General features: G+C 42.7%; 1 protein-coding gene across 1 annotated transcript; it reads left to right on the forward strand.

Moving 5' to 3' along the window:
* Nucleotides 1–708: 708 nt before the first annotated feature.
* LOC308292401 (prolyl endopeptidase) lies at nucleotides 709–20,387 on the forward strand (the record flags this gene model as incomplete). The annotated part of the gene is made up of 15 exons (XM_080734712.1): nucleotides 709–836; nucleotides 2,274–2,348; nucleotides 2,769–2,902; nucleotides 3,206–3,336; nucleotides 3,927–4,136; nucleotides 4,690–4,811; nucleotides 4,922–5,027; nucleotides 5,414–5,605; nucleotides 9,137–9,334; nucleotides 9,764–9,867; nucleotides 10,528–10,664; nucleotides 13,019–13,113; nucleotides 13,593–13,724; nucleotides 19,668–19,824; nucleotides 20,093–20,387. Exons 1-15 carry the CDS (start codon nucleotides 795–797, stop codon nucleotides 20,385–20,387), a joined length of 2,130 nt encoding a protein of 709 aa, XP_080590838.1. The 5' UTR covers nucleotides 709–794.
* Nucleotides 20,388–20,830: the final 443 nt, after the last annotated feature.

Here is a 20,830-nt window from a genome sequence, read left to right on the forward strand (position 1 = left end):
TGTGTTTCATGCTTACGACACCATGCCTTGTAAGCACATGTAACTTCCATGACACACACAGACCCATACATACCACCCCCACATTCATTTTCATTTGTAGATTTCACCTGAGATTGACTTCTTGTAGATACACCTACAGCCAGAAAAGCACATTGCCTAACTCGGTGGTTCCCAAATGATGTCGCCAGAGACATGTCTAGATGTGCATTTTTACTACACCAGTACTTTGTGCGCACACATTTTCCAAATCAATGGGGGTAAATAATCAATTATTTGTCTTAGGAATGCGACAAATACAAACAAAAATTATTGAACTCAAGTCTTCATGGCATGAGTAATCAATAGAAAAAAAGTCATTTTGGGGTGAACTACTCCTTTAAAAGGATGTACTTTTTTATTCTTTTTCAGGACTACATTTAAAGTAAATTAACAACATAGTACTTTCACTTGAGTAAATCATTTTAAAGGGCATTTCAGATTTCAGAGTATTTTTAGATGAGTATTTTACTTTGAGTAGAGATAGTACTTCTGTGACCTCTGTGTCTGGGAGAGCATGGGTGTATGTTACAGTAGCCTAGCAGCCTACAGAACGTGTTTGTGCATGCCTGTGACAGCCTGTCTGAGAGGAAGTGCTTTCACTTTCACTTCAGGCTCACTGTGATTCAACAGAGTTGCGTATGAGAGAAACACAAATAGAGACAGAGACAAATACACTAACAAACAGACTGAAAAGACATCACTGAAGGGTGTGAGCCTGTCAACCAAGACATACGGACACTCTTCCACACCAAGCCATGCCATTTAACTACCCAGCTGCTCGGAGAGATGACAGTAAGGTCGGTGTCATATTCCTGCTGTGTGTGTGTTTCCAATTCGCTCTGTTCCTGCTCTGTCTTACAGTGATTCTGTATTAAAGCACACAATCAGGAATGCCATAATAACAATGATAATGATAATGATAATAATGAATTGCATTTTTATAGCGCTTTTCTAAGTACTCATAGCTCTTTACAATGGTTCATTCATTCATACATTGGGAGGTGAATCGGTGAATAGTCGATGCCAGCGTCCTCACTTCCCACATTTACACACCAATGGTGGCAAGTTAGCTCCGACTGACTCATTGGAGGCAATGCAGGGTTCAGTGTTTTGCCCAAGGACACTTTAACATGTGGAAGCCAAGAGCCAAGATTCAAACAACCAAACCTCGGATCATTGGACAACCTGCTCTACCTCCTGAGCCACAGCCGCCCCCCCCCCCCCCCATGGTATACTTCATCTGTGTAGCTGCTACACAGATGCTACACTGTAGCATGTTTTAAAACAGTTAAAAAAATCACACCCGTGTGAACTGAGCGGTGGTTTACCCACCAACCCCCACCCTCCCCCCCTCCCCCCTTCCCCTCGGGCCGCACGCTATGGAGACGTGTATAAGCTCCTTTGAATTGAATTGTGTGTGTGTGTGTGTGTGTGGGGGGGGGGGGGGGGGTGCGTGTGTGTGTGTGTGTGTGTGTGTGTGTGTGTGTGTGTGTGTGTTGCAGTTGATGCACAGGCCAGGCTAGACTCAACAGCACCTCTCTGGTCACCCAGGGTACTCAGGCTACATACACCAGAGGCTACAGACACACAGACAGACAGACAGACAGACACACACGCACGGATACACACACGGCCACGCTATGGAGACGGTGTGACCACCGCTCAAAAAGCACTTCAATAAGATTTGAAATAGAAAAAAAAGGAATACAAATTGTGCAAGAAACGCTCTGACATCACGCTCTGACATCACTGTGATGTCATGGGAACCAATGCAAATCCTTTTTATTGCCATATATGGAGATCCCAGTGATGCCAGGGGAACCAAATCCATTTTATGCCCATATATGGAGATATGGAGATCCCTGTGATGCCATATATAATCACTGTGATGTCAAGGGAACCAAATCCATTGTATTGCCATATATGGAGATCCCTGTGATGCCAGGGGAACCAAATCCCTTTGGCCAGATGGCCAAGTCCTGGTGCGACCTCACTTTTCGCCCCTTAGGCGTCTTACTGGTGTACTGTATGTAGTATGTATGCAAACGTGCACACATGTACTGAAACCTTCATGTGAGTATACTTTTGATCAATGGGTGAATGCATTATTCCCACAATAGAAACGATTTTATTGATAACTTCTTTTTAAAGCATTTTTATATATATATCAACAAATTGATTAACCACTTAAGCATTAGGCCTACTTTATATTTTGTCGCTCAATGTTGTTGCAGGTGGATGAATACCATGGAACTAAGATTTGTGATCCCTACGCTTGGCTGGAAGACCCCGACAGCGAGGAGACCAAGGTAAACAATACAAGGCAAGACAAATGGAGGAGTGAATGCAAGTGTTGTTGAGGTGCCAACCATGGTGAAGAGATGGGATTTTAAAAGATGAAGCGGTTGCATGCTTTTAGCCTCAATGCAGATATTACACGGAAACCAAAAAACTGTCTTCACAACACACGTCACAACATCACAAGAAACAAGTCTTCTACAGGCTTTATAAATGAGTACTATGCAGGCTTGAGGGGTGAATCGACTTGTGAATAATATATTTGGCAAAATGTTAAGTGTGTCCTAATGACTATGAATGTTGCACAAATAAGGCATGCCGACGTGCACACACACACACACACACACACACACACACACACACACATGCACGCACGCACATCTTGGTTTCTGTTTACAAAATTCACATTGCTTGTGCATCATCTATTACAGGCATTTGTGGAGGAGCAGAACAAGCTGACCATGCCTTTCCTGGAGCAGTGCTCAGTCAGGAGCCAGCTCCACCAGCGACTCACCGACCTCTACGACTACCCCAAATACAGCTGCCCTTACAAGAGAGGGAACAAGTAGGAACTGAATGAGTCATGACATGAGTTAACAATATAGGAATAGGCTATATGCACACAGCAGCCATTTTGGAGAGACCTATGATACTAATGAAGTCTCTGTTCCATTCTGGTCAGAGTCAGGGTGCTGATATTGCGCATGTTGGCTCACTGGAAACACTTGAACTAAAAGGTTTGAGAACCACTGTGCTACATGAAATGGAACAGAGCCTTCATTAGTATCAGTGGTATGACAGGGATGCAAGGGATATATATGCACAGCAAAAGTAAAAATGTCACGCTGGATGTTTCTGTTTGTCGCAGGTATTTCTACTCCCACAACCAGGGTCTTCAGAACCAGTATGTGCTTTATGTGCAGGACACTCTGGATGGACCTGCAACAGTGTTCTTTGATCCAAACACTCTGTCTGACGATGGCACCGTGGCACTGAAGAGTGAGTCCCTCCCTAACACATACACGCAGTCACGCACGCACACACACTCATCTTCTCTAATTTGCCCTTGCTTAACTATTGAGCATACCGTACATAAACACACACACATGCCAGAGACTGCACAAAGTGCACATGCTGTACAAAAGAATATTGACCATGTTCAATGGGAAATATGACTGTGCGGCTTAAAGGAGGACTTCGCCACTTTTCAACCCGTCTTCATATAATTGGTCCTCACTAATATTCATAATAAAATAGCACAATTTCTTTCTACTCTGTGTCTCATACGTAGGAGGGCTGTGGGCAGTTCAGAAACCCGCCTATCACTGACATCAAGGTTGGGGGAATCCAAGCTAATAGAAACTGCAGGCTTTCTATTCCTGAAAAGTTACTATTTTATAATGGAAGCCATTGTTCTCACAATAATTAGTGAGGACCAATTATATGAAGATACTGTAGGTTGAAAAGTGGTGAAGTCATCCTATAAATAATTATCATTATGTAGATACATTTTCCAAGATTGGATTCGCTATTCCACAAAGCAAACTAAATCCCCTTCTCCCCTTTTCTCTCCTGATCTCTCCGCCCAGTGGGGCGTCTCTCGGAGGACTGTGAATATTTCGCCTACGGTCTGAGCTCCAGCGGCTCAGACTGGGTGACGGTGCGCTTTCTGAAGGCTGACGACCGTAGTCCACTGCCAGACGTGCTGGAAAGGGTCAAGTTCAGCTGTCTGGCCTGGACGCATGATGCCAAGGGTGTCTTCTATAACTGCTACCCACGCCAGGACGGCAAGGCTGATGGTGAGGATCTTGTAAAAAAAGAAAGAAAGAAAGATGCCACACGATTTTGTCTTGATACTACATGCAAACACAGTTTCCCATTTTGGGACTAATAAGCTTTGGACTTAAACTCTAAGCCTTTTCCTTTTTTTTTAATTAATTATCCAGATTGTAGCCCAATTCCTCACTACTGCTGGAACACCTGTATTTTATTAAGCACAGCTTTATTAAAAGATCCAGGTCCCCAAGGATTGGGCATGCATAAAGCATGCATAATATTCTGCTTATTGCTGTGCAGCTACGACACCTGAATGTTCCCATGTGGATCAATCAATCCATTGATTAATCTGAGATGAGCACATACATAAATAAACATCTACAAACAACAACTATCTGAGAAGCATGTACCAGTACATAGGCCTACGTATGTACTATACACACATGCACTCCCAGATTGGAATTGCATTGCAAACATAATGAGGGCATGCAAACTTGCACATTATGCTCAATCAATCAGTTTACTATACAAATGTTGCACACAGTGTCTTACTTAAGGTCTTCTATAATACACTAGGCACAGAGACCACCTCTAACATCAACCAGAAGCTATACTACCATGTAGTCGGCACCAAACAGTCAGAAGACATTCTTGTTGCAGAGTTCCCCGACCATCCTAAGTGGCACAGTGAGGTGACGGTAAGTCATACCAGGCTTGGATCTTGTTAATGTCATTTTAAGTGGTATTTCTGTCCCGTCTTGTGTAACTATTTCCATTCTACCCTGCTATGGTCCCTCTGTCATACCAGGTTTCTGATGACGGCAGATATGCGGTTCTGTCCATCCATGAAGGGTGTGAGCCTGTCAACCAACTGTGGTACTGCGACCTCCAAGCACTGGACAATGGCATCACAGGTCAGTATCCATGTGACCACCTACAGCTACAGTACAGCTGTGAACTCCTTTCAAAGGAAATGAGTCCCCTCCCCATATGTCACAGTGGTTCCCAACCTTTTCTGGATCAGGGCCCATTTGAAAATCTTAAAAGCGCTAGGAACCAAATGGACCCTTTCAGGACTGTAACTCTGCTTACGGGTTCATTTGGTCTCTCTTAAATTAACACTAAGGATTTTGCTATAGGCCTAATAGATTGGGGTACCAGAGATAAAAAATAAATCTATCAAATGGGAGTCCATCCATGGCCTAAAGCATAATCAATAAAACAAGTTGATCACTCCTCTAGAGTGCTTTAGAGATGAGAGCCACCATTTTGCTCAATCTACTCATTCACCTCCCTTCAGGTTTGCTGCCCTGGGTCAAGCTCGTGGACAACTTTGAGGCGCAGTACTCTTACGTCACCAACGAGGGCAGCGTGTTCACCTTCCGCTCCAACCTGGACGCACCTCGCTACTGTGTCATCAACATAGACCTGGAGCGCCCAGACAGACAGCACTGGAGCACACTCATTCCACAGCATGAACACGATGTCCTGGGTGAGACCCAATATCGTTGCTGTCGGGCAGATACCTTGCATCTCCATATTTTGTTCTTTTAGCTTTTTCATAAATTAATGCGCTGTTGTATACTTCTTATGCCATGTGTGGTGCAATATAAACTTAGATATGTTAGTCCATGGGCCATACGAGATGTCGGTATCTGAAAGGTGGCAAAGGTTACCATGCATTTTTGTAAAGCTCTATATCTGTAGATTATATTTTGGTATGATAACCCTTTCTGAAACACAGCTAAATTGGTGTTATATGAGGGGTCTACAGTAACTAGGGTTTTTTCATGATTCTGAATCCATTGCAAGCATTTGTTTTGTATGAAAAACATTCCTTGGGCTACAACGATGAGTCATCACTTTTCATCACTAAACCATAGTCTTGTGGGGCCGTTTTTAGCCCAAGGAATGTTTTTCGTGCAAAACACATGCTTGCAATGGATTCAGAATCATGAAAACCCCCTAGTTAGACTACTACTAGTCTACTTATGCTACTTAAAGCAGATGACATTTTTGCTTTTTTTTCTCCTGTATAGTAAAGTTAATGGGACACCTCTAGTGGCTGATAACACCTATTTAGCTGTGTTTCAGAAAGGGTTATCATAGCAAAATATAATCTACAGATATAGAGCTTTTCAAAAATGCATGGTAACCTGTGTCACCTTTCGGAAACCGACATCTTGTATGGCCCATGGACTATGTGGTCTACAAGCTCACAATGTGACACGATTCATGCATTGTGAGCTTGTAGATCGGCTATTTTAGCTGTTCTTGAAAACAAAATCTAAGGTTTCTCGATAATCACATGCCCAAAATAGGGACACCAAGTTGAAAGTGGTAACCAAGGAACTGTTGACAAGAGCTTTTGACTAAATAATATGTACACATATAAAACTACATCAGATCCATTGGACCACTTACTTTTACCTGAAAAGTAACGGTTTTGGATATACTGTACAGTACAAGGTTAATGCCAGACAGTGACGACATAGCAATACTGTGGGAGAACAGTAAACAAACACTGTATCTGCATGTATGTCCACACACTGCTAGAGGCTGTCTGTCACTATCATGAGTCATGACATTTTCAATGGCGATTAATTGTCGCACAAATAATTGTCATGATTTTGGCATTGTAACATTGATTTGTTTTTTGCCGTTTAGGCATTGTAACCAAAATTGCACAAAGCAGATATGACAAATTAACTTAAATATACAAAGACATTACAATGACAATGGTACCAAAAATCTAAAAAATAAATTAGGTAGACTACTGTGGCCAAAACAGGCTATATTTGATCATTTACAGTAGCTTGTAGATCTGCCATTTCCACTATTTTTGAAAATGTTAGATTTCTCAACATGGAAAACGATTATCCCATCCCATCCCAACTACAAATTGAAGCCGAGGACGATGGGCTCCCTGTACTTCCATGATGTACAGTTGTACAAAACATTTTTTTTCAGTAGAACTGCCGATCAAACCAATATGCCCATAAAAGGGGACAAGCTTCTAGTACAAAATAATTATGGCAGGCTATTACGTATGTAATTATTGTGACGGACACTGCATGTACACACTATACAACACACACGTCACTCCTCCAGTGTTAGTGCAGTAACAGTGTGTTGTTGGCATGTAAACGGAGAAGCAGTCGAGTAATAAGAGAATTGTAGTTCCACATTTTCAAGTCCTTTCACTGTTGCACAACACCTTCTTAAAATCTTCCATCACAATTCCACAGACGTTTCGGTGTCTAACCACAAGAAGCTAAACTTCTCTTTGTGGCTGACACATCTTCGTCAGGGGGAATTGCTCAAAACACAAAACTTGGCAATTTTTTTAAAAACAGTCTGACATTTGTTTTAGTCATACAAATGAAATCATAATATTGAAACATTATATATCCATGGTTGCAGGGACACACACGCACAACACTGAAGAATGCACGGAGAGGTGCTCAGTCAAACGAGCTTGCATCTGTATTTTAAGACTATAATATATAGGACAATTAATTCATTATCAGAACATAATTTGTTACACTGTGATAATCACAGATCATTGGTAGAAACTAGGGGTGTAACGATACATTTTAACAACGATACGATACGCATCATGATACATGGTTGACGATACGATACATGGACGATATTGGTTCATTCACGGCGATACAATACGATTCGATTCAATGATTTAAATTCGATAGTAACTATTTAGCAAAGAAATTAAATCTGTGTGAAATGTGTCAATAGTGCAAGTTTTTAAGGGAAAAATCTATTGTTATGGATATAAATAAGTAAATACTGTGATTCTCTAGCAAATACATGGACATTATATTTCAACACATATGGATAAACCTGCACCTTGACAGAGATTACCCACAGTTATCGATAGCCAAGAGTAGCTATATGGAATGGAAACTTAATTAGACCCCTCTTTTTCATTTTCCTTCATATACTGTAAGGCAAAAATACTTAGTTTCCATACAATCAATTATTTGCACTGCAGAACGATTCGATACCGATTATCTGCATTTTAAGCAATACCGATACAGTAACATGTCATTAGGTCGACCACCCTTTGGTACGACCACCAAAACCTAACCTTAACCCTAACCCTAACCTTAGTAAAACTATGCCTAAACCTAACCCTAACCCTAACCCTAACCTCAGTAACCGTGACGCGGGTGATTATCTAACCTGCCGATGCTGGTGAGTGATTATCTAACCTGCCAACGCTGTTCGACCCAACGGGAGTTCGACCTATGGGGCAGTCCCCTACCAATACGATACAAAGCCAAAACGGTACGATATATGCTTTTGCATAACGATATAATAGATCATTGCAAATTAGATTTTTTTGATTCAGTTACTATATCGTTACACCCCTAGTAGAAACCATGTCTCAAACAAAATGTCAAAAGCTAATGAAATAGTAATGAACTGAATTCATTCAGTTTAATATTTTAAAGTACCTGGAAGACAAAATTATGAGCAGATCTACAGTATCATCCAAGCATAATGATCATGCTGCCCCCTATAGTCTGTTAGCTAAAGGAAAATATGAACTCATTCATGTTCTATGGTATTATGAGTTTTATTGGGTTTCATCATGCTATGGCTGTTGAGCACCAAGTAGCACACTGCCACCTATCATCCTTTTAAAGAGAGTGCAGTCAACTAAGTCAATAATAGGCAGGTTTTAATAAGAGACCGTTATCTGCAGAATAATGGTGCTTGTATAAATACAGGTGTAGAGTATACAGTAAACGTTATTCATTAGACCATATAAAAGGGATTTTTTTATATTTTGCACCTACATGCGCTCCAGGGCTTTCCTCTCAATGAATGCCTTGCATTTACTCAATGAAACAAACAAGATCATCATCTGTACATGGCACACTCACAAAGGAATCACCATGTGATAAGCTCAAGCTCATGCAGCATGCCATACTGTACACCTACATCAAATCACCTTTCCATTAACCTACTGTATATTACTCTCTGTGTATTCTTCAAGGCATGGTCTCCTGCGTGAACCAGCGACACCTGCTGGTCAACTATGTCCACGACGTGAAGGACATTCTGCAGCTGTATGAGCTGGCGACAGGCCAGCTGGTCAGGGAGCTGCCACTGGACGTTGGCACGGTGGCGGGAGTGAGCTGCAAGAAGAAGCACTCTGAGTTCTTCTACAAGTTCACCTCCTTCACCACACCAGGTAATATCATCACAGGAGAGAATCTTGATCAAATAATCAATTAGGCTACAACATAATCAAAAGAAGGCTCCAGAGAGTTCTTTTCTGTTGTAATATTTTCAATTGTAGGTCTACTTACAGTATGGTTGGTTTGGTAATCTGTATATGATTTCAGTAGCTCGCACACATATCGTTGGTCACACGCTATAAATAATTAAGTCAGACAGAATTAACCACTTTTAAAATGTTCCAAAAATGGCAGATCTCCAAGCTCACAACACGTCGCGATGTGATGCATTGAGAGCTTGTAGATCAGCTATTTTTGCAACACAGTTGTTTAATAAGGTATGGCATTCAGGTAGGCGGGGTTGAAACATGGAGACACAAGGTCTCTGCCCGACACAGTGCTGACATGCAGATCTGAACCCTATGAGCCACTGTGACCACTAGGTGTCATCTACCACTGTGATCTGAGCGATGTGACGCCAGAGCCCAGAGTGTTCAGACGGGTGGAGGTGAAGGGCATTCAGCAGGAAGACTATCAGACCAGCCAGGTGACCATTCATTCAGTCTACTGCTCTCTCTCTGTCTCTCTCTCTGTCTCATCCATAAAGACTGACATGGGTCCAATAGCCTATTGGACACACATCAGCCATATTGGCTTCCTTCACAGGTGGTACCAATGATTCTGACTGTTCCATTTGGTGTAGCACAGTGGTTCTTAAACGTTTTGATTTCAAGGTCCACTCTTAGAATTACAGACCCATAAGGAGCCGGAAGTGTGGTAAAAAAAATAAAAATAAAAAATAAACTCTTCAGCAGCAATGGGGATTGTGCAGATTAAGGAAGGGGGGGTCTAGTTGAAATCAAATGCAGAAGAGATACATACAGAATGATATACATCTCGTTCACTTGCCACTTACATTTGTGCATGTAACATTTTAGCAGCTACTTGACAGATGTAATGCCCTTTTTACTGGATGGGTAATACTAAGAATATTGTAGGAATTTGAATCACATGCAGTGGCTCCAGGGTTCATTTTAATCGAACTAAGCATCCAGGTGTGAAGGCACCCTTGTTGATTACACTGCATTTTTGCAGGTTCTGTGAAAGCTACCAAAATTATGATTTGGGCACGCAAAGCGTTTTATACGCCAACTCATTTTCAAGAGACATGATGCCATTATGTCATTATACACCCTTCTGTTTTCAGGTGTTTTATCCTGGTAAAGATGGAACTAACATCCCTATGTTTCTGGTTCACATGAGAGGCCTAAAGAAAGACGGCACACATCCAGTCTTCCTCTATGGCTACGGAGGCTTTGAGCACTCCATCCAACCACACTACAAGTGAGTTCACTTGTTATTATCATCAACTTCCTTTATAATCAGATAACTCTACACAGTCAAATTCCCGGGTGCTGATTTAACCATTTGTAAATCTGAGAGTGCACAAATGTAATCAAATGGACCCGTAAAGCCTCTATCATAGTCCAAGGTGAAGAGCTATCACCTCACCGCGGTGTAGTTTTCTAACTATCACCTAAAAATGCATTCACCTTGGACTATGATAGAGGCTTAAGAGTACTGCATTTGGATACTGTGTAATTCCTCTACCAGGCCAAGAGTGTATGGCTGCAGGGGTGGAGTCACCTCTCTCAGCAGATCTTTCTTGTCAGACCTCTCATCTCAGGTACAACGGCAAGTCTACAGGGTCAAAAATCTTAGAGGCAGCTGCGTTCCACTGTACTGTGGCGTTCCACTGTACTGTGGCTTGTCTGCCTTTTTGGCGCTGCACATCCGGCGGTTTATTGAACACGGAAAATTAAACGTTTCTTTACAATGAAGTAACTTTTAATAATAAATAACAGTATTGCATTAATTCTTATTGCCGAAAATTCCTCTTCAAACCATTATTGAACACTGGAAAATAACATTACAAAAAAAGAAAACGAATAACTTTTAATATTAAATATTAGTGGCGAGGGACACCCGGGGACCCCCCCTCAGGACCGGCGGTCCGCGAGAGACACCCCGGTGGAGGGTCGATGGACCCCCGCACGGTGGCTGTGAGTCGGCCGGCCTGCGGGGGTCCCTCGCCCGCCGACCACGGGGCGACCGCAGCGGAGGTCCGTGAGAGGTACCCCGCACCCCGAGGTACCCCGCACGGTGGCCGTGAGTCAGTCGCCCTGCAGGGGTCTCTCTCCGCTGACCACAGGGCTGTTGGCCGTCGCCGGCGACCCTCCACCGGAGTGTCTCTCGCGGACCGCCGCTCCTCAGGGGGGGTCCCGGGGGATCCCTCGCCGCTGATATTTATTATTAAAAGAACTAACTATTATTAAAGAACTAATTATTAAGATGTGGAATATTTTCCAGTGTTCAATAATGGTTTGAAGAGGAATTCTCAGCAATAATAATTTATCCATGTAGCTGTCTCTAAAAACGACTGGGCACCGGTGGCAGTGTTGGGTGGCGAAAACAGCCGATCTACAAGCCCACAAAGCGTTGCGCTTGTGATGCGTTTGGAATTGACAAATGACAAATGAAACATGGGCCAAATTGTCAAATATTATTGAAAGAAATTGTGACAATATTTTTAATATTATTTTATTTTCACAATAAAACCGTGTTATACAAAATTCCTCTACTCTTAGTGCTCGTCAGGGTGGGGGGTCCCCAGTTCACATATTTCACGGCCTGAAAAGGTTGAGAACCACTGGCATATATTACCTGTCTTTGGGCATTGCACATAGGAGTAAGCGACTCGTTATTGAGCTGAATTATTGTTATATAGTCCTGGAAATCGGGTTAAATATTCTGGAAAGGTTTTGGAAAAGTTTTGGAAATTAATTGGTAAAGATGTGTGGGAACCCTGCTCATAAGTTGAGCAGCAGCATTATAAGAATGCTGATAGTCTCTTATTGTGTCTGGTCAGTGAAGATGTTTGCTCATTACTGATATGCCCAAGATAGGGCCAGCAGTTTGAAAGTGATTAAGGCCGGAGTCATTGGTGCGTGGTAATTCATTTACAATGAGAGGCGAGCGGGAGGATAGGGAGGTGCGAGCCATCTGAGAGGCGGACTGACAAGTGCATGCCGTCCCGTAACACAGACACGTTGGTGCTCATCTCACGTACACGCCCGCCCACAGTGGTGTAAAGTAAATAAGTACTTTACTTCTACTAGTGCACGACCATCACCAGAATTGAAATGTGTAGAACTCTTTTCTACACGATGCGTAGAAACTCGTCTACGCACATGAAAGAGCGCAGTGCGACCCCGCGGATCCAATCGGGTACACAGGCAAAGCGTCCCCATGATGACAGTGAAGTGACAATTTAAGGACTTTAAATACCTAAAACAATATATTTTACAAGGAAAAGAAAAAGACTGCATTTACTGCATCAAAAGTAATCAACAAACTATACAATAATTAAAACCTGGTCAAACATTGGCCAGATTGTCAAATAATATAATAAATTGTTGAAATAGCTGATCTACAAGCTCACAACACCTCGCAACGCACAGCGTTGTGAGCTTGTAGATCTGCTATTTCAAACTAAATGTAAAGCGCCTCATCCCAAGTGCTTGTCAGGAAGGTGGGTCACCAGTTAAAATATGATTATTTGGGGGTCGTGGCCTGAAAAGGTAGAGAACCACTGATGTACTGTATAAGGATGCTGATTGTCTGGTGTCTCTGGTCAGTGTGGCCTACCTGCTGTACGTCAGACACCTGGGAGGAATCCTGGCTGTGGCCAACATACGAGGTGGAGGAGAATACGGACTCACCTGGCATAAAGGTACACAGAAAACACAAAAAGTGGCTCAAACCTACTGTACGTAAAATGCCTGGATCTGGATTTAGTTTTTGCCCTTTTTATGTGCACATAACTTTCCCAATATTATCTTTATTCGTTGAGCACCAGTGGTAAGACGTATATTAGTAACTGTTCTCTGCTGCCACCTAGTGTCCATCTAGTGTATTACCGTACCAGTGCGTTACAGCCACACACAAAAAAATCCATGTCCTATCTACATATTCACAAGATTATGAGTGTTAGTGTATGCATCTGTCACTCCTCTACCAAAATGTGTCAGGCTTATTTCCTGTTCTGTCACTATTACACGTGTGTATGCGTTCGTGCATGTGTGTGTGTGTGTGTGTGTGTGTGTGTGTGTGTGTGTGTGTGTGTGTGTGTGTGTGTGTGTGTGTGTGTGTGCGTGCGTGCGTGCGTGCGTGCGTGCGTGCGTGCGTGCGTGCGTGCGTGCGTGTATACAGCTGGCACCTTGGGGAACAAGCAGACATGTTTTGATGACTTCCAGTGTGCAGCAGAGTTTCTGATCCAGGAGAAATACACCACAGCCAGTCACATCGCCATCAACGGAGCTTCCAATGGAGGGCTGCTGGTCGGTAAGGACAGAACATCCATAGTTACATGTAACAGCATACATGGGCAACTGGTGGCCCGGGGTCCACATGCAGCTACCACCTTCACTTAATGCGGCCCACAGGTTCATATCAGAATACTGACATATTATTGATTTCAGCTGTTCGAAAGATAATTGTCCGATAGTATATGCAATGTGGCCCTCTGGAGTGTGTGTGGAAATACAGTGGCCCTCTGGAGTGTGTGTGGAAATACAGTGGCCCTCTCCATCATTAAAGTTTGTCGTTCCTGTTCCGAACCAAATTTTACGGTTCGGAACCAACTCGGTTCTTGGTGGAAAAGCTCACCACGTTCACCTCTGGTTCATCCCATAGGCGGGAGAAAGAACCCGAACCGGTTCTTTGCCGGTCGAAAAGCACTCAGAGAGACAGAAAGCAGAAAACAAGAGCAGGACTTGGAAAGGAACTAGCTCTATATTCTGAAATTATTTGTATAGAATGATGGTTCAATAACAGGGATCTCCCCATCTCTCAAGCTCTTCAGTAAAGAAAATACATTTACATGTCAGGATACCAATTTCATCCAATCAGGAGAGAGAACTCATACAGGTTACAGGATAAACAAGTGAAATTGGAGGTGAAACAAAGACATTTGCAGAAAAAATTGGAACTGGAACACTATAGAAATTAAGCTGATAAATGGGTACTCTGTCCTGATTGATGAAATTGATGACCCACCTGAACATGTATTTTCTGTTTACTAGAGAGCTAAGACATGGGAGACTTCTGTAACTGAACTAATGCAACCTTCTAACTACGACAGTATATTAAATAATATAATAATATAATATACCAGTAAGACTCCCTAATCGGGATATCACAACCTCAACCTCTCACGTCATACGGGCAGCCATAGTTACACCTGGAATGTTGTAACTATGGCTGCCCATAGTCTGTCCGTCATGTCACACTTTTCCCCAACTCATATCTCCGCCACCGTTGCCCCAAGACATGCCAAACTTTGCACACACACTCCTTGCCTGCCAATCCACAACCTCCACCTCTCACGTCATACGGGCAGCCATAGTTACACCTGGAATGTTGAATCTCCATATATGGAGATAACCTACGCATCACACAAAGTCTGACCTCACCAGCCCATACTTGGGCATGGACGACTTATATCTCCATATACGGAGATGGCCATATATGGAGATACGATGACATCACAGAGTCCACAGCTGATGATGTGGCGTGATGTCATACAATACACAAACAAGCCCTATATAAAGGGGCAATTCTCACCAGGGAAGAGAGCATTCCTCGACTCAGACCTTATCGCCAGGATCAACTAAGCTTATAGCTTATCATCACATCCAACCATCTTAAGATACTCAGCTAGTGGGGAATGCTCTCTTCCCTGGTGAGAATTGCCCCTTTATATAGGGCTTGTTTGTGTATTGTATGACATCACACCACATCATCAGCTGTGGACTCTGTGATGTCATCGTATCTCCATATATGGCCATCTCCGTATATGGAGATATAAGTCGTCCATGCCCAAGTATGGGCTGGTGAGGTCAGACTTTGTGTGATGCGTAGGTTATCTCCATATATGGAGATTCAACATTCCAGGTGTAACTATGGCTGCCCGTATGACGTGAGAGGTGGAGGTTGTGGATTGGCAGGCAAGGAGTGTGTGTGCAAAGTTTGGCATGTCTTGGGGCAACGGTGGCGGAGATATGAGTTGGGGAAAAGTGTGACATGACGGACAGACTGACAGACAGCCGGTGGAGGTTTTGGTAGTAAATGCGACCTACGGTCGCAAATAAACATTCTTTGTTTTGAAAATAGCATCTCTAAGGCATTAGGGCAACCATGCACCATGGGTCTGCATTGAAGTCAGTAGTTTCCCAGCATGCATTGCAGGTACCGCAATGCAAAAGTACTGAGTGAAACCCGGCATCCCAGTGAAAAGAGCAGATCTAAAAGCTCACAAGGTGTTGTGTGAGCTTGCACAGTAGGTCTGCTATTTTCGCTATTTAGGCCATGGGATGGACCCGTCTATTGTGTGTTTCATTGATCCCCACTCAAAAACTACATTCTTTTTTCACAGTAGATATATAAAATTCTTATGAGTACTGTGATTAATGTTTTCATCTTGAATTCGTACGCACTAATGAGAAAGACCGATTTTATCAAATGCTATTTAAAACAGGCAAATATACAGGGCACCTAAGACATCTCCATGGCAACCAGGAAGAAAACATTACACAAAGCTGACATTTCTCGCCCAAAAAGACTTAACATTAGCGTAATAAATTGCTTTTTCCTAACGAACTTGCAACAGGTATACCATAGACTACTAATAGTTAATTCATAACCGTGTTGGACTACTTTTATATACCAGTTTATATTTTCGCTATTGCCTGTCGTTCACCGACACTGTAGTCTCTGGAATGCGGGCGTTTCATACTGCCATTAACATAAAAGTGGTAACATTATTTTTCTTCTTTCAATTCTAAAAGTAGTGATTAGGTTATGAAAGGAAGGTGATTAGGTGATGAAAACTAGCAAAACTGCATCTCCCGTCCAATGTAACTGTGATGTGGATGTCAAACAAACGTTAATCACGTCGTATTTAATTTTATAGATAATATGCAGTGTTGCCCTGGGCATTGTTGTAGGCTGTCTGCATTAACATACAACGAGTATGCATGCATCAAGTTATCAATGATTTAACTCCATGATAGGGACTTAGGTGTGAAGTCATTAAAATATCGTACCCTAAACAAATCACCTTCATTGATGAGCTGCTTCTTCCTGTCATCTGATCAGTGTCCACACAGGGGATTAATTCGAATTGCATTTTAATATCAAATGAAACTAACAGAGCAAAAAACTATGTGCTGAACCAATGCGAGTCTTTGAGAATTACAGTTAGTATCTTCACCAATAATGAGCACATTTCTAGAGACACGGTAACACATTCATTGTACTAAATGACAAGAAAGCATAGATTCAGAAAGATATGGTAACCAGTGAAATACCAAGTTACCTCAGTCATTTCTTCAAAGTTAAAGATATTACATAACAGCAGCAAACTGTGGCTGACCCAGCAACGACTTAACACACATTTTCTGCATTTTGAGTGGATTTCACACCAGCATGAACTTAACACAGCATGTGTCAAAGAGCAGCACAATGATACATTGCATGCAACAGAAAAAGACACCAAAAAGTGTGATAAATCTTTATTTTCCAGAATCGTTTTAAAATGGGCTGCATTATATGTTCAATCATGAATGTAGACCCATCTCATAAGACTGCTGTCTGCATTATGACACAATCCACGTCACAATAATTTCCCAGATCTTGTGGTTTGTGTCCCAGCCAGGCTCCTGCAGCTCTGCAACCCACGTCAAGTAGTCTGTAACACATATCATCACATAACAATGAAGCATTTGTATAACGCTTTGCTAAGTATACTCAAAGCGCTCTTCGATGGATCATTCATTCATGTATATCCAATTAAGTTTGTATAATTTAATCTCGGGTGTTCTGTTCTGTATTATTATTTAGGCTCTGTAGATTATTTAGAGCCAAAACTGTGATCATAACCTTTAATACTCACTACATGCTAAATACTGTACTACCACGCCAGGACAAGTAGTCAGAATGGCATCCGAGCCTGAATCTAACTGTACCAGCACATCAACTTGAAGATCGAGATAAAACAATTAACCATATAATAAACCTTTAATGTTTGACTGTGCAGTAAATCATATAGCACTGAACAGGGTCGTAGTATTATATAGTATGTTATGGAGCACTATGACAAGACGAAAGTAATCTAAACACATTAACAGCTGTCTTAAGGTTAGATCTTTTCAAGAGAAAATGAACAAATCACAAACCGTTGCTAACACTAACTTTGGCAACGTGACTGCAGAGATATGAACAGAAATTAATGATACGCGATGAGACAATGTGTAGCATTGCAATGATCGTGAGCCATTATAGCTATATTAAAGATCGGGGCATATTGATTGGCCACTGCTTAATATATCTTAACCATTTGCAGCTGTAAATATTCACACTAAATGTGCATCTTTAAAACAGCCTGCTGCCATCAATCTTGTCTCTTGTCTATGATCGCCACGAACGTTATAATGATCCATGTTAATGCGTCGTCAACACGGCTCATTCTATAGTCTGCGTTCATTGTAAATGTTCATGAGTATATCAAACAATTGAGCATCATCACGAAACAAATATTACCTTCACAGGAGATGTCGTTGTGTTGTGTGTTAGCTGCTATGGTTAGCTGTGATCAGAGCGTCCACGACGGGTATTTCCTGCTTCTTCCATCAAGGAACGTGATTGGCCGAAACAGCTGAGCCGTATAAGGAACACACGCTTTGATTGGTTTATACTTCGGTTGCCAGGTATCGTGTTGCCACATTTTTTATAATAAGTAGTGAAATTATTTATTAAGTTTTCTTATTGTGAAGTTCGCATTCAGATTGGAAACATGTGATACTGTGTTCACAAAGAATTTATCTACACAATACTAAAAAAATTAGCCTGTTTTATGAAGGGGATCAACCAAAACCTTAACTAAACTAGATAGAGGGGAAAGTCCGTGTGTCTAATTCGTTGCACAAGTTATAGGCAGGGCGTAAGTGGGTAGCACTCAGGAGTTTCCAGTGTGGAGCTCAGCTCGTGCTGGCTGCCCTCCAACTTAACCGCAGTGCGAGTGCCCTGTTAACTGCATGAAGAGTCATTTGGCACAGGGTGTGTGTGTGTGTGTGTGTGTGTGTGTGTGTGTGTGTGTGTGTGTGTGTGTGTGTGTGTGTGTGTGTGTGTGTGTGTGTGTGTGTGTGCGTGTGCGTGTGCAAGTGCCCAACTAAGTACGGAAATTAAACTTACCAAAGGCACCTAAATTCAACCCCACCCTCTGAAGCGCAATGTCATTGTTGCAAGTTGGCTCTCGGCTATGTCGATCACAACAGAATCAGCGCTTTTAATTTTTTTTTATGTCTTCAGCATAATTGGTAATGTCAGATTCACCCAACAGTAGTTAGCTGCTTAGCTTGAATTAATTTTGTCATTAAACAGCACATTAAACACTACTTAGCCACATGGTTTACATGCCATATGGCATTGTACAAAGCCAACTACTGTAATTCCCACTTCCTTTTAACTGGCCGTTTACAGATGACTCTTATCTACAGTGTGATTACTGTTGTCTGTGTAAGCAGTATTTATGATCTAGTCGATCTCATCCTCCTTTTTATTTCTCACAGAATTATTGGGCCAGAGCTAGTTACAGTATAGCTAAATGCACTGCATTTGCGGCCCTTGGCCAGAAAGATGTTAAGCAATACAAAACTAGAAATACTGTTCCTACGAAACAGTGTGGGCTCGCTCGTGACTACATTCTGCAGCGTGCTAACTGTCACGTGAAGCTCAACCAATACTCCAGCTAACACCACTCCCAGATTTTCCGCACCTCAATTGCACCTCATTGGCTAAGGGCCCTGCCTTTGTACTGTCGTGGCAGAACTTGATAATAAATAAATAATGAAGATAACATAATGTTCTTGCCTTTCAGGCGAGCCCACAATAATACAACACAGGAAGAAAACAACACAATATCACCCATGCATTACTATCCATGTTACAGAACAAGTTTGTTCCAGAGGGTTCAGATCAATGACCACATGATCAATTTAACCTGAGTCATGATTTATACTGAAGCCTGTGCATTCTCTGATATGAAGGGGAATCGAGTTCCATTTATTTGCTTCTTTCTCCCCCCCCCCCCCCCCCACACACACACACACACACACACACACACACACACACACACACACACACACACACACACACACACACACACACACACACACACACACACACACACACACACACACACACACACACACACACACACACACTCAGGGGCGTGTGTCAATCAGCGTCCAGACCTGTTTGGCTGTGCTGTGGCTGAGGTGGGCGTCATGGACATGCTGAAGTTCCACAAGTTCACCATCGGCCACGCCTGGACCACCGACTACGGCTGTGCTGACGACCCTGAGCAGTTCAAATGGCTCATCAGGTAGGACGATCTACAAGCTCACAAAGTTTTGTATTTGGTCCCAGAACTTTTTGCTAGCAACGTGAACCTGCTTTTTGTAAACTTTCAGTGCAACCACACTTGCAATTTCCCCAAATTGCATCTTTCTTTGCATAAACATTTTGCCCTATAACGACACGCCCAAATGAAGTATGCCAGGATCAAAGTTAATACCTCACTCTCCTGCCATCGTCTGTCACTGCGTCCCGTTGTTCCATCACACCGCTCTCTCTTCTCTTCCGTCTCCCAGGTACTCCCCGCTTCATAACCTGCCTGCGGCCCCCTACCACGGCCCTCCCTACCCCGCCGTCCTGCTCCTGACGGCGGACCACGATGACCGCGTGGTGCCCCTGCACACCCTCAAGTACTGTGCCGCCCTGCAGCACGGTGTGGGCAGCAGTCCTCAGCAGCGGCAGCCTCTCATGGTGCGGGTGGACACCCGCAGCGGGCACGGGGCGGGCAAACCCACCACCAAGGCCATCCTGGAGGACACGCACATCTTTGCATTCATAGCCGAGACCCTGGGACTCAGCTGGAAGGAATAGGAGAGGGAAAGAACGGCAATGGATCTGAAGAAATGTTAGAAGGGCGATAATGATTGGAAAACAGTAATCAGTGAAACATAATGGTTCCACATCATACCAGGTAGCCCTACTTAGCCAAAGTAACTGTTTTGAATTTGTTTTAAACAGTTGTTAGTACCTACAATGCAACCAATCATAAAGGGTTTTTGAATGTGATGTGAATAAAATGTATTGCATACCCATTATTATCTCTGATACTTATTTGTAGTCAAATTGTTTAATTAGTCACCAGATTGGTTCGATCAAAAACATTGGGAAAACAAACTACAGTAATAGAGGGGAGAATGGTGCACTACTCACCTCTCCCACCGAGTGGCAGTGTGGGTCCACAACATGGAAGATGCAGGACTACATGGCAGAAGTCTCACACCCCAATCAAATTTGCTCGGATTTACTTGAATTGT

The sequence above is a fragment of the Nannobrachium achirus genome (genome assembly GCF_963921795.1).
Source record: "Nannobrachium achirus genome assembly, chromosome: 10".
Taxonomy (NCBI): Eukaryota; Metazoa; Chordata; class Actinopteri; order Myctophiformes; family Myctophidae; genus Nannobrachium; species Nannobrachium achirus.